Source organism: Astyanax mexicanus, chromosome 17 (genome assembly GCF_023375975.1).
Source record: "Astyanax mexicanus isolate ESR-SI-001 chromosome 17, AstMex3_surface, whole genome shotgun sequence".
Taxonomy (NCBI): domain Eukaryota; kingdom Metazoa; phylum Chordata; class Actinopteri; order Characiformes; family Acestrorhamphidae; genus Astyanax; species Astyanax mexicanus.
Window position 1 is genome coordinate 7266220 of NC_064424.1, and position 15605 is coordinate 7281824.

General features: G+C 37.8%; 1 protein-coding gene across 1 annotated transcript; it reads left to right on the forward strand.

Annotated features, from left to right (window-relative positions):
* The first annotated feature begins 1023 nt into the window (after positions 1-1023).
* Positions 1024-13218, forward strand: htr3b (5-hydroxytryptamine (serotonin) receptor 3B). The gene is made up of 9 exons (XM_007250102.4): positions 1024-1060; positions 2480-2646; positions 3549-3593; positions 3714-3823; positions 3984-4153; positions 5656-5813; positions 7828-8038; positions 8896-9105; positions 12654-13218. Exons 1-9 carry the CDS (start codon positions 1024-1026, stop codon positions 12917-12919), a joined length of 1374 nt encoding a protein of 457 aa, XP_007250164.2. The 3' UTR covers positions 12920-13218.
* The last annotated feature ends 2387 nt before the right edge of the window (positions 13219-15605 follow it).

Genomic DNA, 15605 nt, shown 5'->3' on the forward strand with positions numbered 1-15605 from the left:
GATCTTTTATCCTGCTTCATGTTGTCAGACATGTTCTAATCATCAAATGATTTCTTGATTCTTGGTTCTGGCAATAATCACTTTTTACACATGTTTCATGGCAAATTAAACCAAAATATGTTGTTATTAGCATTGTGCCATTGTATTATTTTACAGTAAAAAAAAAAATACAGGAATTGGTTACAGTGCTACAGAAATGTCACATTCTCGTCCGGATTTGTGTCTCTCTGGTCTGTTCCTGTGTTTATTTACCATTTGCACGTGCCCTGTGTTAATCCTTTGTTAATCCTCCCGCCCCCTTGTTACTTGGTTCCAGGTGTTTCCTGTTTCCTGTCCTTGTCCGTGTGTATAAATAGTCCCCTTGTGCCTGCTTTCCCCTGTCCGTGGTTGTACGTTGTTACGTCAATCAAGTTTCTTGTTCCCATGTTTTCTATGTATTCTATCTTTCTTTTTGTTTCAGTTTTTTGGTTCTTTGTGTATATTTGTGTTTTTATTATATATGTGTTTTAGCATCCTGCCATCCTGTTTTATACACCCGTGGCCATAGAAGTGATTAAAACTTGTGAATGTAAATATGCAGAAAGTTCTGTAAATACACTCCTGAGTACATTTTAAAGAAAAATACGCTCATATTATTTTTTATTTTAAAGTAAATCTCCCTTAAATCCTCTGAGGAGTTATCGATCTGCTTATTTCAATATCAACAAAGCAAAGAGCGACACTGAAAAGACCCCCAGTGCTTCCAACAGACACACTGCTGTGAGGGAGGCGGGCAGTCACAAGAGATGTCAATTTCCTGCTCTCTGGCAATATCATCTTACCATCATCATAGAAAATCAATGAACTCTTGCGGGCATCAAATCTGTGTTGCTGCTCTACAATGTAGACATGCAGGGGAACAGCATTGTGAAAAGATTGAGGACACGGCTGCTTTTGAGGAGAATATAGTCAGAGATAAATATCATTTTATCGGTTCTACTGGATAAAGAGTTTTTCTACAGTCTGTAGTTCTGATCTAAAGTTATGTCTTCCATCATCTTCCTGTGGCTTCTTCTCTCAGGTAAGACCCAGAATATTATTGATGTAACCTAATTAGGATTTCTTTATTAGAACTTGTTTGCAAATGTACTTTAAAATTATTTTGGAGATATTGGAGGGAACATGCTTTTTTGACACAATCCACAGATTCTGTATTGGTTTTAGTGTATATTTAGTTTTTTCTCAGTATTTTAGTATTTTGTTTGATAAGACATGTCTGGCCGTTATAGCAGCAGTTCTCAAACTGGGGGCTGTGATAGAGAGCTACTAAGGGGGCCACAGAAAAATATAAGATATAACTCTTTCAAATATCACTTTCAGGTATGCCCATTTATATCATTATCTGACTTAGGCCTAGCTGTTTTTTAACAAGTGGTGTCTGATTAAAAATAATAATCACAGAGAATTGTTACAAAACCTGCAATTTAGGGTGTTTATCCCAGGTAGTTTGGTGGGCTGGAGAACCACAGTAGCACTTACCATTCACAATGAAGGCCTCCAACTAAAGAAGCAATTGAGGACCGCTGCTTTGTAGTATACTGTGTCCTGCAGTACCTAACCCATAATAAGCTGAATGTAATGATTGAGTGACTCAGGGAGTGTGTTCTTATGTGCTGGACATACATGTATATTTATATATACAGTACCAGTCAAAAGGTTGGACGCAAAAGACACACCTTCTCATTATTGGTCTTATTATTTTATTTTTCCTAAAAAGTAATTCAGACTTTGAAGGAATACATAAGGAATCAAATATTATCAAGTATAACTAAACTTGATGCATTTAAGTTGTCTTATCTAGGGTTGTTTTAATTTGGGGTTTCTAAGGCTGGTAACTCTGATGAACCTTTGCTCTTCTTTTGCTGGGGTGGTCCTGATGAGAGCCAGTTTCATCATAACTGCACTTGAGGATACTACTTCAAAGTTCTTGAAATGTTTTAGATGGTTGAGTAGTTCTTGCCTTAATCTGGATTAGAACATTACTCAAATATTCACTATTCACTGTATACCTGCAACTCTACCTCTTCACTACTTTACAACTGATGCTCTCAAACACATTAAGAAGCAAGAAACTGAATTTAACTCTTGAGTTCAGCACAGCTGTTAACTGAAAGCCATTCATAAAACTGACTGAGAAAATCCAGCCAAGATGTGCAAAGTTCTGATCTAAACAAGAGGTGCTAGTTTAAAGTACCTAAAATATAAAATATATTAACATTTTTTTTACTAAACAATTCCTTATTATTTTATTCTTAGTTTGGATTATTTTAGTATTCATTTACAATGCAAGACATTTTAAAATAATGAAAAAAAAAACCTGACTGAATTTAAGGTTTTTCCAAACTTTTAACTGATACTGGACATATAAACACACACAGACACTGACTCATATTTTCTGTAGTTTGCTGCTGATAATCTCCTGCTCATTTTTACTCTACAGTAATCAGTCAGGCTGATTCAGTGCCAGAGAAGCCGAAGAGATCAGCACTAAACCAGCTGACCCGCATGCTGCTGCGCAGGTACGACTGCGGGGTTCGGCCCGTTCTCAACTGGACCAGTCCTACTTTGGTTTACATCGACCTCATCATCCAGTCTGTACTGGACGTGGTGAGTCTCGTCATCAGATCTCATAATCAGATTTCTCCTTTGGACGGTAATTTATTAAGTTAATACATCGGGAGATCTCTGGTTCGAATCCCAGTCATGCAGCTTGCCTTCAGCTGCCGAAGCCCAGAGAGAGCACAATTGGCCTTGCTCTCACTGGGTGGGTTGATGACTCTCTTTTCCCTCATCACCCTAGGGTGATGTTGATTAGCAGGAGGCATCTGTGGGCTGATGTATCAGAACCGAGTTGCTGCACTTTCCCCTGAGCGTGCTGTAATGATACTCTGTAATTCAGCAGCAGCTCAAAAAGAGGCGGAGACTGACTTCACATGTACCAGAAAAGGCATGTGCTAGTCTTCACCCTCCTTGTGTTGACTCATCGCTAGTGATGGAGATATACAGCTGCGTAGGACAACTGGTCTAGCTAAATTGGGAAATAAATGATTTACAAAATTGTTCTTTAACGTAAATCTCTAGCTTTAATTATGTATCTAGTTTAATATTGTCTACAGTCTTTAACTCATGTCTTGACAAAGTACAAATTTTATTGGTAATACTTTACAACAAGAGTACATTAATTAACAATAATAAATCAACAAACTAATTAATTGACACTAGTTACAACGGTATTAGTCATTACTTATTTTAACAAATGTCTCAATTCATTATTATTTACATTCTTAAGCATAACAATCAATTCACATTTAATAATATTTTACCTAGTGTCAATTAATAATTAGTGAAGACATAACCATTAAAAAAAGGTTTTTATAGTCGTACGTACTGTTATTTGTGACTTTGCAACAAACTTTTGATTTAAAACTGTGTCTTTTTCAATAAAAATGATATACAGTATAAAGTATTTTATCATGTTTCTGCACACAATGTGTTCCTGCTTTTTACAGGATGGACAGATGCAAAAAGTGACCACCAGTATTTGGTATCGGCAGGTTAGTACCACTTTTAATAGGCTGCTTTAATCTTGTAATCGTTTTATTATATGATTTTATTTTATGTTTTTTTTTTCTAGAAAGGTTCGTACTAAAACATGTCATGTTCATCTATTTTAGATCTGGAAAGATGAGTTTCTCATGTGGGATCCTGAGGAATTTGATGGAATCACAGAAATATCTCTTTCCTCTGACGCCATCTGGGTGCCTGATGTCATCATCAGTGAATTGTAAGAGCTGATAAAATATATTTGATTATCTGAGAACTAGGCAATTTTATGCAAATGTGTTTAATTTACTTATATAAGCAGTAATTATGTAATTCAGAGTGTTTTAATATTTACATGACCTGCAGCTCTGTTTCACACATGCTGATTCATCTGTTTTCAGTGTGGATGAAGGAAAGTCCCCCAACATCCCGTATGTTTACGTCAACTCCTCTGGGATAGTGAAGAACTACAAACCCATCCAGGTGGTCTCGGCCTGCGACTTGGAGATTTACGCCTTTCCCTTCGACAAGCAGAACTGCACACTGACCTTCCGAAGCTGGCTGCACTCTGGTAAAACCCTGGCTTATAGTTCACTGTTTGCATTCAGATCAGTTATCATTAGGGGTGTAAGAAAATCTTTATATTAATATTGTATTGTAATATTTTGTATCTGTATCAATTTTAAAAGTATTTTTATTCATTAGTAATTTACCTGTAAAAATATAGATACCTAATAGAAAGGTACCAGACAATCGCCCACTCACCATAAGGCACTGCTGTACTCTGTCTGTCTGACAGAAGGTCTCATTGAATTATTAATTGGCGCTAGTGAAGACATTAATCATCATTACAAACATTTTAACCAATGTTTCAATTCATCATTATTTACATTCTTATGCATTATAATTTAGTTACAAATTTTGCTATGTCACATCAGCCACTTCCTGTCTGCCTGCCATATACTGTAATTCAGAAACTCAGAACTACACTTCCCAGAAATCCCCTGTGCTATCTCTCCCGGACTCTCCCAGTCACTCGCTATTGCGTCTCACAAACTCTCCGTCATACTAATTAGTCTAATTGTTTTCACCTGTGCTGTTCAGTATAAATACCCCTCATTTTCTGTTCTCTGTGCTCGGTCTTGAATCTAGTCTCTAGCTCTTCTAACTCGTGTGTGTCTCACCCATGTCCCGTGGCATTCGTGATTCGGTAATAAATTATCAAATGCATTCCCTTACTTTTTCAGTGGCCACAGCGTCTGTAATTTTATTTTCACCACTTAGCAAACAAAATATATTTGAATAAATATGAAGGAACACATAAGGAATCATGTAAATTAAAAGTGTTAAACAAACCAAAATACTCTGTGCGGTTAACTTTATCTGAGGCAACAGAGGTAATTCATGTTCTTCCTTTCCCGGGGCAGTCCTGATGAGAGCCAGTTTCATCATATAATTTTTTTCTAAATGTCTTATTTTTCTCATCTAATTTTCTCCCTAATTTATGTGGCCGATTGTTCCACCCATTTTGCTGCTACTCAGCTGTATATCCCCCCTCACTAGTGATACCACAACACAAGGAAGATGAAGACTATCCTCCGACTCGGTTCCAATGCATCAGCTCACAGACGCCTTTTGCTGATCCACATCACCCTAGGAGTGATGAGGGGAAAAGTGCATCTATCACTCAGAAAGAGCAAGGCCAATTGTGCTCTCTCTCAGGGTTCAGGCAGCTGATGGCAAGCTGCATGACCAGGATTTAAACCAGCACTGAGCGCACTGGATCACTCACACCCATCATATCATTTTTGGTCTTTGTGACTGCTATTGCTTAGAAAAATCTACAATAGCTAACATATTCTGGTTTGTTTAACACTTTTTTGTTTACTAAATAATTCCATTTGTTTTTCTTCAAAGTTTGGATGACTTTAGTATTAATCTACAATGCAAAACATTATAAAATAATGTAATAATAATAAAAAAGCACTGAATTAAAAGTGTGTCCAAACTTTTGACTGGTACTGTATGTGAGATAAATCATCAGCAGTGAGGCCGTTTGCTGTGTGTTTGCAGTGAGCGAGGTGGACCTGGCTCTGTGGAGGAGTGCTGAGGAAATTGCCACTGACACCAGAGAGTTCATGAATGATGGTGAATGGGAGCTGCTCTCCGTGCCGTCTCATTACTGGAAGATGCATCTGGGTGACAGGGACTACGCCCACATCCAGTTCAACGTGAGGATCAACTCTCTCAGTTAAACAAGTTTGTAGTACATAGCTATATACAGTTAAATACATTTTAACAGTAGTTCTATATACAGCTCTCAAAAACTTTAAAGTACACTCCAGTTTCTGAATCAATTTTTCTGATTTTTCTATTTATAGGTTTATGTTTAAGTAAAATTTACATTGTTTTTTTCTATATAATATGGACACCATTTCTTTCAAATTTCAAATAAAAATATATTTAGATCATTTATTTGCAGAAAATGAGAAAGCAGAGCTTTCAGATCTCAAATAATCCAAAGAAAACAAGTTCATATTCATGAAGTTTTAAGAGATCAGAAATCAGTATTTGATGGAATAACCCTGAATTTTAATCACAGTTGTCATGCACCTTGGCATCATGTTCCCGTTCTTCACCAGTCTTGCACACTGCTTTTGAATAAATTTACGCCACTCCTGGTGCAAAAATTCAAGTAGTTCAGTTTGGTTTGATGGCTTATGATCATCCATCTTCCTCTTGATTATATTTCAGAGGTTTTCAATTGAAACCTGAGGTCAATGATTTGGATTTAGGGTGAGAGAATGCTTTTGGTAATATAGTGAAGGTTTAGGTAAAATCATAAAGTGTTCAATTGGTGGACCATGAAAATGAAAACCTGCTTGAGCACCACTGCTTTACAATGGTTTTCTTTGGCGTTCCAAACAAAACTTTTGGCACATAGAAGAAATCCAAGTGTCTTTCTTTAACTACTCTGAAGAAACATTGCAGAAACATTAAATTTCAACAAGCTTAATCCAGTAGGGCTTCCGCTGTAGTCATTACTTCGGATAGTAGATAGCCTGACTAATTTACATGTATCCAGCAGTGAGTAAAGAACAAAAGTGAAGAATACCCGGTTTTCATTACCACCCGCCTGTCTCTGAGAGCGAGAAAACAGTCCATTTGTCTTGTCAAAAGCTCTTTTCTCCGCCCCTGCCAGTCCTCATGAGTGGAGACGCAGAATATAAAAAAGTCTTCAGGATGTGCTGCAGTATTGACAGTAGTCTGACATGTGTCACACCCAGTGCACTAAGCACTGTGCGGCTGTTAGCAATGGTGCGCTAATGCTTATAGATGAGGCTTAACGGCAGACAGCGTGCTGCGAGGATGACGATAATGAGACTGTCTCTGTGGCGTTTGATCAATGGCCGCCACGTTGGGTGGGTGGACTGGGCCAATAGCACCGAGGGGCCGGGCGAGCCACCCTGTTCCGCCGAGATGAGCACATGGGGGAGGAACACCAAGGCACTTTGATTACCTTTGCTGCACGGCTCATTGGCGCAGGCCATTTAGGGATCCATATTTGTGTTTTCATTCATCGGCCAAACGGGTGGAGTAGGGGGGGTCGTTTAAGTCAGTGTGAAATTGCTCTTTGTTATCCTGTGAAAGTTTAAGCAGCCTTAAAAGAGCCAAAGTGAAATAGATGGTTAGCTGGTTTGGCTAAAGTGTGAGCGCTGAGAGCAACAAAAAGAGCTACAGCAGCTCTTGTGTAGAGCTCTAGAGGATTGTTGAAATTCAGTTTGGCTCTAAAATGAGTATTAATACTCATCTTTTTTGAGAAGCATAGGAAGGACCTTGTTAATGGAGGGGAATTCCATTGATTTGTAGAATTTCCTGAATGATAAGATTGTTAAGATCAAAAGAAAGACATTACAAATAGTGAATGAATGATGTGTGATGCTCCATGTTTGAGAAACATACTGCGTCAGAGTTCTTCACAATGATGGTGACCACTGCTAGATAAAGAGATTTTTAAATGCTTCTAAATGTGCCTTGTTTGGTCTGGACTTTCTGATCTTTATGTTTTTTTCTGAACCAAAATAGTGATATATAAATCAATAGTGTAAAAAGGGGAAGAAAATCACGGCCCGGAAAAGAGGTGATCTGGCTCTGGATCTACTGCAGCATGGTCCGTGTTATCAGCAGTGTAAAAAGCACTTAGATGTTTCCAAAATATTTCAAGTTCTGCTCTTACACCCTCAGGTATTGATCCGCCGGCGCCCCCTGCTGTTCGTGGTGAGTGTACTCATCCCCAGCATCTTCCTCATGGTGGTGGACGTCATCAGCTTCTACCTGCCCCCAAACAGCGGCACCCGCATCACCTTTAAAACCAGCATTCTGCTGGGCTACACGGTGTTCAGGGTTAATATGATGGATGAGATCCCTGCTACAGCCATCAAAACTCCTCTTATTGGTGCGTTAACAAATAGTGCCTTCCATTCTCAAAGCAATATTGTATTCTACTGATTTGATAGCTTTTGAGGAATACTGTATGATCACCAATTGGCCTTTTACCAGGTACAGATACTCTGGGTGACTGTGGCTCTTCAGTTAATGGCTGCAAAGTTTATCACACACCGTGGCATCCTAGTTCTAATAAAATGTACAAATGTTTTACACAGTGTTTAAAAAACTATTGTGCCAGATACATTTATGTTTTACAAGCAAAACATATAACCAATCAGTACCACACTGGTGGTGTTGGTGTGATTAGGTCCAACACCCAAATAGGGTCTAACCAGCAGGGGTTCTTTTAAATTGATTAATGGTGTTTCAGAAAACATAGTTATGATATGACAATTCTGTTATAACCAATTTAGTCAGATGGTAACAAGTCATCAAATAAATCAAAACTTCTTGAAATTTTGTGCCGAGACTGGAATAAGTTCACCCAAAAGCAGTGTGTAAGACTGGTGGAGAGCATGCATGCATGCATTAAAAAGCTATGATTAAAAATCAGAGTTAATACACCAAATATTGATTACCTTATTTTGACTATTTCTCATTTTCTGCAAATAAATGCTCTAAATATTTTAATTTGGAATTTGGGAGAAATGCTTTTAGTAACATTGTTTATTTAAATCAAACATATAACTATAAATAGTAACATGAAAGAAACTGATCATTTTGATGTGTTTATTTTTTTTCTGAAGCTGTATAATGTAAGAGTGTCTACTATAGATTGATGACCAGTTAGTGTAGGTGTAATGTTGTTACTATATTATAACAATAGTGTTCAACCTGATTGTTCTGTGTTTTTGTGTTATGCAGGTGTTTTCTTTGCAGTCTGTATGGCGTTCCTGGTGCTCAGTCTGGCCAAATCTATTTTTGTAGTGAAGCTCCTGCATCACAGTGAGAAAGAGGTTAAGGAGATGTCGATCTCTGCCTGCTTACTGGACAAGTACGGTTCAACCGATCAGACCTTCAGCGAGAGTCTGTTCACCTCAGTCAGGACCCTCGATGATGTGGATCAATCAGGAGGTGTGGAACGCATTATATACAGTCAAAGATAATGTTTATGATGTGTCTGTTTCCTACAGTCAGAGAAACTCGTAAATTACTAACAGTCTAAGAAACATTGAGTAAATATTCCTATTAAACAGGAAAATGAATCCAGCACAGAATTAATGCATTGCTGTTCTCACAGTTTGCAATAAAGAAAATGGTAACTTGTTCTTATGGCCTACAATACTGTGGCCAGAGTGTCAACGGTTGTATTAAATACAACTGAATACTCAAGGGAAGGTAGCTCTGGTAGGCAAGACCACACATTAATAGAGATTAACGGTTAGGGGAAATGTGCATTTTTACTTTGTGGACCTGGACTGCCCACCTCTGTGTGTAAGTAACTATAGGTTTAAATAGGATCTCCGGTGGATTTGGCGTTTTACAGAGACTCTAAGACTAGGTCAGTGGCTAAAATGCACTTATCAGGGCATTACACATGTTGTAAAGTAACATATGTCATTGCAAAGACTGTTATTAGTGTAAAAATGTCTGCAGTGCTGTTAGCCAATCAGAGGCGATATGTTTGCATGTATGAATATTCATTAGCAAGAGGCGAAATCATATTGTTACTATTGTTACCATAATTACAGCTAGACATTTTAAAGTGAATGAAATTACGATGGAATGAGACCTTTAAAACCTAAGGGAAGGCAGCCCTAGTGGGCAAGACTACACACTGATGGTGAGTGAGGGTTGGGGACACGCCCAATATGCAAATAATAATTGATGCTAGGATCCAACAAAAAAAAAAGATGTACACCTTGTTTAAAATACGTAAACACCAGATTGTCCAATTATAGATTCATTACTGTGCAGTTATGATTAATAAACAATTATTTGCATGAAATTGATATTAACATTTTTATTCTATGAAAGACAGCATGAGTAACCTACATTAGATTTAGTATATACATTAGTTCATCAGAATATGCATACAAATATTTTTTGTTTTTGATTAGCTACAAATCTCAAATTGATATATTTATTTTGGAATGCTTCATTATTATTATTCTTCACAAATGCATGGAATGCAGTTTATCCAGGGGAATTGCAGGAGAGATAATGTTAAAGCAGAGCTAAATCCTGCAAACAGCAGGAAAGTGGGTGTGTTAGTGCAGGTGTTAGAGGATGTAGAGCAGAACCAAATTAATTGGCATCGTCTTCAGACCTGTTAGCTCTGCATGCAGACTGCAGAGGAGGGCATCACTTACGGGGCTGTGGTACTGTATCTTCTTAAAGAACTTAATGATTACTGAGGTCTGCACTCATTCTGGCAGGAGGGCTTCTGCTGTGACTGGAGGATTTATTTACCCGGCAGTAGAAATAAATTGAATATATTGACATGAAGAATGCAAACATGTGCGGTGTTCACACAGCAGGACCAAATCCGGATGTGTCATTTGTGTGGCAATGTGAATCTACACAGTGAGTCTATTTGAGTCCGATTTGAGCAATTTCAGTATAATTCAGTATTAAAATTATTGGTGTCATTTGATTACAAAAATGTAATTTGCCTAGTGACAACACTACACTGTGATTAATGTTAACTACTGACTCTTTTTTTTCCTTCTTAAGACTTAACCTGCGTTCACACTGGAACGCGACGAGTCGCTTGTGTCGCCCAGCATTTGTCGCTTGTGGGCGTGTCAAGCTCAACGCGCACGTTTATCATGGTCCAGCCTCCGACAAGAAAAAAGGCACAAAAAAGGAATCGCTTGGCCACTTTATTCTACAGCTATAACTCCCAAACTTGCTGGACTCTTGGGCGTTTCTGTGATTTAACTGCGCTGGAAACGCAGCCGTTCCCACATATTGATGTGGGTCCACCCCGTTCAACAGAATGAACCGGGAAAGAAACTAGAAATTCAGAGAGCAGGAGCTTGAGGACGTTGAACCGCCTTGTTTGTGATTGGTCCAAAGAAAAGCTAGGAGCCAATCGGATTAGAATGTCGCTTCACCGCGTCATAATTCATTTGCATAAAGTTGAGAAAAATTCATCTCTGTGTCGCTTGTCGCTCTGTCGCTTTGTCGCTTGTCGCCTCTCGCGTGTCGCGGCGACAAATCGCGCCCTGCCATAGGAAATGAATGGTGGCCTGTCGCTTTCCAGTGTGAACGCAGGGTAAGGCTTTTAAGGCTTTTAATAGTGGATTCTATTATTGGTTCTATTATTTTTTTTCCTACATTGTAAATGAATACTGAAGTCATCCAGACTATGAAGGAACACATAATGAATCATGTAGTAACTTAAAAGTGTTAAACAAACCAAAACACTCTGTAAAGAAGCATTTAGGTGATCTTATGTGGGGAGCTGTTAACTTGTGGTTTCTGAGGCTGGTTACTCTGATGAACTTATCCTGTGCAACAGAGAGAACTCTTGTTCTTTCTTTCCTGGGGTGGTCCTGATGAGAGCCAGTTTCATCATAACGTTTAACATTGTCTTTGTGACTGCACTTGAGGATACTTTCAAAGTTCTTCCAAGTAATTAACTCTTGATGAGTTCAGCACAGCTGTTAACTAAAAGCCTGAATTCCAGCTAATTCTACTTCATAAAGCCACATGAGAAAATCCAGCCAAGATGTGCAAATCTGTCTCTATCTAAGCAAGAGGTGCTACTTTAAAGAATCTAAAATATCTAACACTTTTGTGTTTGCTAAAGAATTCCAAGTGTTTTATGTATGTCATAGTTTGGAATGTATTAGTATTAATCTACAATGCAGATAATGTTAAAATAATGAAGAAAACACAGAAATAATAAAACATCTACTTAAATTCTATCAAAAAGAATACTAAATACTAATTTATTTTATTAACCTAACCATAAAATGTAAAGTAGACTTATTGTCCAAAGAAATTGATGTAACAAAAAAAATCTTACTTATTTATGACATTTTTTTTAGTGTGGGAGGTTTCATGGCTAAATTGGAGCAGCCTGGTGGCCAATCTTCATTAATTGCACATTACTGCACCAGTAAGAGCAGAGTGTGAAGGTTCAATTAGCAGGGTAAGAGCACAGTTTTACTCTTTGCAAAATATTGCAATGTACACAACATTATGGGTGACATACCAGAGTTCAAAAGAGGACAAATTGTTGGTGCACGTCTTGCTGGCACATCTGTGACCAAGACAGCAAGTCTTTGTGATGTAGGGTAATGTCAGCGTACCACCAAGAAGGACCAACCACATCCAACAGGATTAACTGTGGATGCTGTAAGAGGAAGCTGTCTGAAAGGGATGTTCGGGTGTTAACCCGGATTGTATCCAAAAAAAACATAAAACCACGGCTGATCAAATCACGACAGAATTCAATGTGCACCTCAACTCTCCTGTTTCCATCAGAACTGTCCGTCACCACAATAAATTATTGTGGTCTTAAACCAGGTGTTTCAGTTTCATTGTCCAACTCTTGCATACTTCAGGCATAAATAAAGGAATTTCGACATATCCAGGCTTACAGTGTTACAGTGCACCTGCCTTCTATCTGAACTCCTTTGTTTCTTATGTTTCTGTGTTCTTTTTTTCAGGTTATGAATTTGACCTGTCCCCCGAGGCGGACCTGCTCTCTCTGACAGAAGCTCGGGATGGTTCACCACAGCTGGAGAAGGTCCTGCAGGAGGTGGTCTCCCTCAAGCTGTATCTGCAGGAGGAGGAGGACGAGGGCTCAGCTCAGACAGACTGGCTGGCGCTCTGTTACAAAGTGGACAAGTTCCTCTTCCGCATGTATCTGCTCATCCTGCTGATTTACTCCAGTACCCTCCTGCTGCTGTGGAGCAGCTGGAGCTCGGGGTGAGGACGGCCCAGGAGGACAGACGGACTCATAAACGGACAGATGTCCTTCCAATATATCAACACTGGAGATAACCAGGAATAATCAGGATGTAATTATTGTAATGACATGTGTGTTTCTCATTGTGTCTCAATGAAAAATAATCCTCTCAAAATGCTTTTACTTAATTATGATAAAACAAATGTGTGAACAGGAAGTGTATTTTTGAAGGAGTGAACAAAGCCGCCGCTGTGTTGTTGTGGTCTGTAAACAATACAGAATAACAGAATGAAGTACTTAATTCATTTAAATGATTAATAAAAACAGATTGATCCAATATTGTAAGATGTTCTAAAGGTGTGTCTTTCAATGAATTTTTTTTTTATTCCTAAACTCCTCATTAAAGTAGAAAATACATGAAACAGAGCTACAACAGCTAGAACAGTTTATCTATCATACTTACATTTTTCAGATTATCAAACACATTTTAATATCAGACAATGATAATATATATATATATATATATATATATATATATATATATATATATATATATATATATATATACACATTTTTTAAATATCTTTTTAAATGATAATTTCATTTATTACGAAAAAAAACCTATTCAAACCAACCTGACCTTTCTTAAAAAAAAAGGTATTTGCCCCTAAACCTAAACCCTTGGTGATTAAGTGTTGGCAATAATAGTTTTCAGCATCTTAACTGGACTATGTCTAGGTCACTAGCACTTGCTGGTGTGCTTTGGATCATTGTCCTGCTGCAGAACCCAAGTACGCCTGAGCTTTAGGTCACAAACTGATGGACAGACATTCTCCTTCACAATGCTTTTCACATCAGGCCATGTTGGTTTGAATAGATTTTTTCCCTAAATATATGAAATTATAATTTAAAAACTGCTTTTTTTTAGACGATCAGGAGATCGCCGGTTTGAATCCTGTTTATGCAGCTTGCCGTCGGCTACTGGAGCCCTTAGAGAGCACAATCGGCCTTGCTCTCTCTTGGTGGGTACAGTAGATGGAGCTCTTTCCCCTCATCTCTCCTAGTCTTCACCCTCCTGGTGTTGGAGGGGCATCACTAGTGATAGTGGGAGTCCTAATAAGTGGGTTGAGTAATTGGCCTTGTAAATTGGGGAGAGAATGGGAAAAAAATTGAAATAAAATTATTAAAAAAAAAAAACAATAAAAAAGTCTTATACTTATGTTTGGCTGATATTAAGGTTTGTTTGATAATCTGAAAAATGTTAATATGATAAAAAGCAAAAACTGAAGAAATCTGTAAGGGGGCAAATATTTTTTAACAGCACTGTAGATAGTATACATGTAAATATATATATAAAATCACTGTGTTTAACAGAGCTAACTATATCTATGACAACATGTAATATAATAGTCCTGATAACACCAGTGACCAAAATCTTTGTGACAGAAATATTTTAAAAATAAAATACATATTTGTTTAATGTAGTATGATGTTAATCATGCATATATTAAATCTGGATCTGTTTTATAAAATCTCAAAAAATAAATATTTCTTTACACTAAAAATGTTTGCTCAAGTGTTAAAAAAATTAGTTATGTGACAAGCTATTTACCATATCTAAAGCACCTTTGAAATATGATTTAGAAAAAGGAAAATAAAAAAAAGGAAAAGGAAAATGTGGTTTTAATCTTTTTTTTTTTTTTTTTTTTACATTTTTTCAACTTTTGTGACATGGTTTCCCACTGCAAAAGGAGAATAACCCATATAACAGATAATTCAGGTCTGAAAGGGTTAAAAACAAACCAAAGAACCAACAAAATAACGTAATCTACTTATTCACTGACTAAAATTCTCTCACAGTATCAGACCTGTATCCTCATTCTAATAAAAAACAGCCTCTTCTGAAGCCACGTTTAATAGAGTCTGCATGATGGTCAGCTCATATATCAATAAAATATGATTATTAATTAAGAAGGCTTATCTTTTTTATACACTAAGTGTATCATCTCTCAAGCTCTCATTTGCTTACCGAAAGATAAACCGCAGCCGTATCCAGGTCACTACAGTTCGTCTTGATTACGCTATGTATCTGAACTGGCTGTCCAGTATGAAAATAAAACCTAATTCAATTCCCCAACAAATTTCTGGTAATATTTTCCTGACACAAATCTAATCAGCTGACTAATGTAGAGCTAATGAAGTCTCATCATGGCAGGGCAGGGTATAGTATCTCGGTTTAATGTAGTAAGTGCTCATGGAAATTGACTTGAACTTGGCTGAGAAATATGACCCCGGCGGTGTGACCAGCGGCTGTTATGGATATGCAGGCAGACGATCGGAGGATAAGTGTGGGAAAAATCATTAACAGAAGCGCTACATTACTCTGTTTTCACATTATGGGCTCTATTGCGCAAGATGTGTCGCGATGCTCTTTGCTATCTTACACCCTGTGAACAGTCTGTTTTTTTAAATACCCTTTAAATAGCGTCAGAGTTTAGGAATAAATCTACACTGATGGGCGTGGTGGTGTGAAAGTGAGGTGTGTTCAGGTAAATTTCTGGTGTGTTTCTACAGCAGGGGTGTCCAAACTACGGCCCACGGGCCATTTGCAGCCCGTTTCCTTTTATGGAGCGGCCCGCGAGGTATTTTAGAAATAGAATGAAAGTTGGCCAGCTGTTAAGCAGGTTTTTATAAAGTGAGATCAAAGTTT

Excerpts from the sequence above, each read along its gene's own strand:
- htr3b (XM_007250102.4), top strand. The coding sequence starts at position 1,024 with ATGTCTTCCATCATCTTCCTGTGGCTTCTTCTCTCAG. Across the intron at positions 3,824-3,983 it reads GATGTCATCATCAGTGAATT|TGTGGATGAAGGAAAGTCCC; the intron begins GTAAGAGCTGAT and ends ATCTGTTTTCAG. Across the intron at positions 5,814-7,827 it reads ACGCCCACATCCAGTTCAAC|GTATTGATCCGCCGGCGCCC; the intron begins GTGAGGATCAAC and ends TTACACCCTCAG.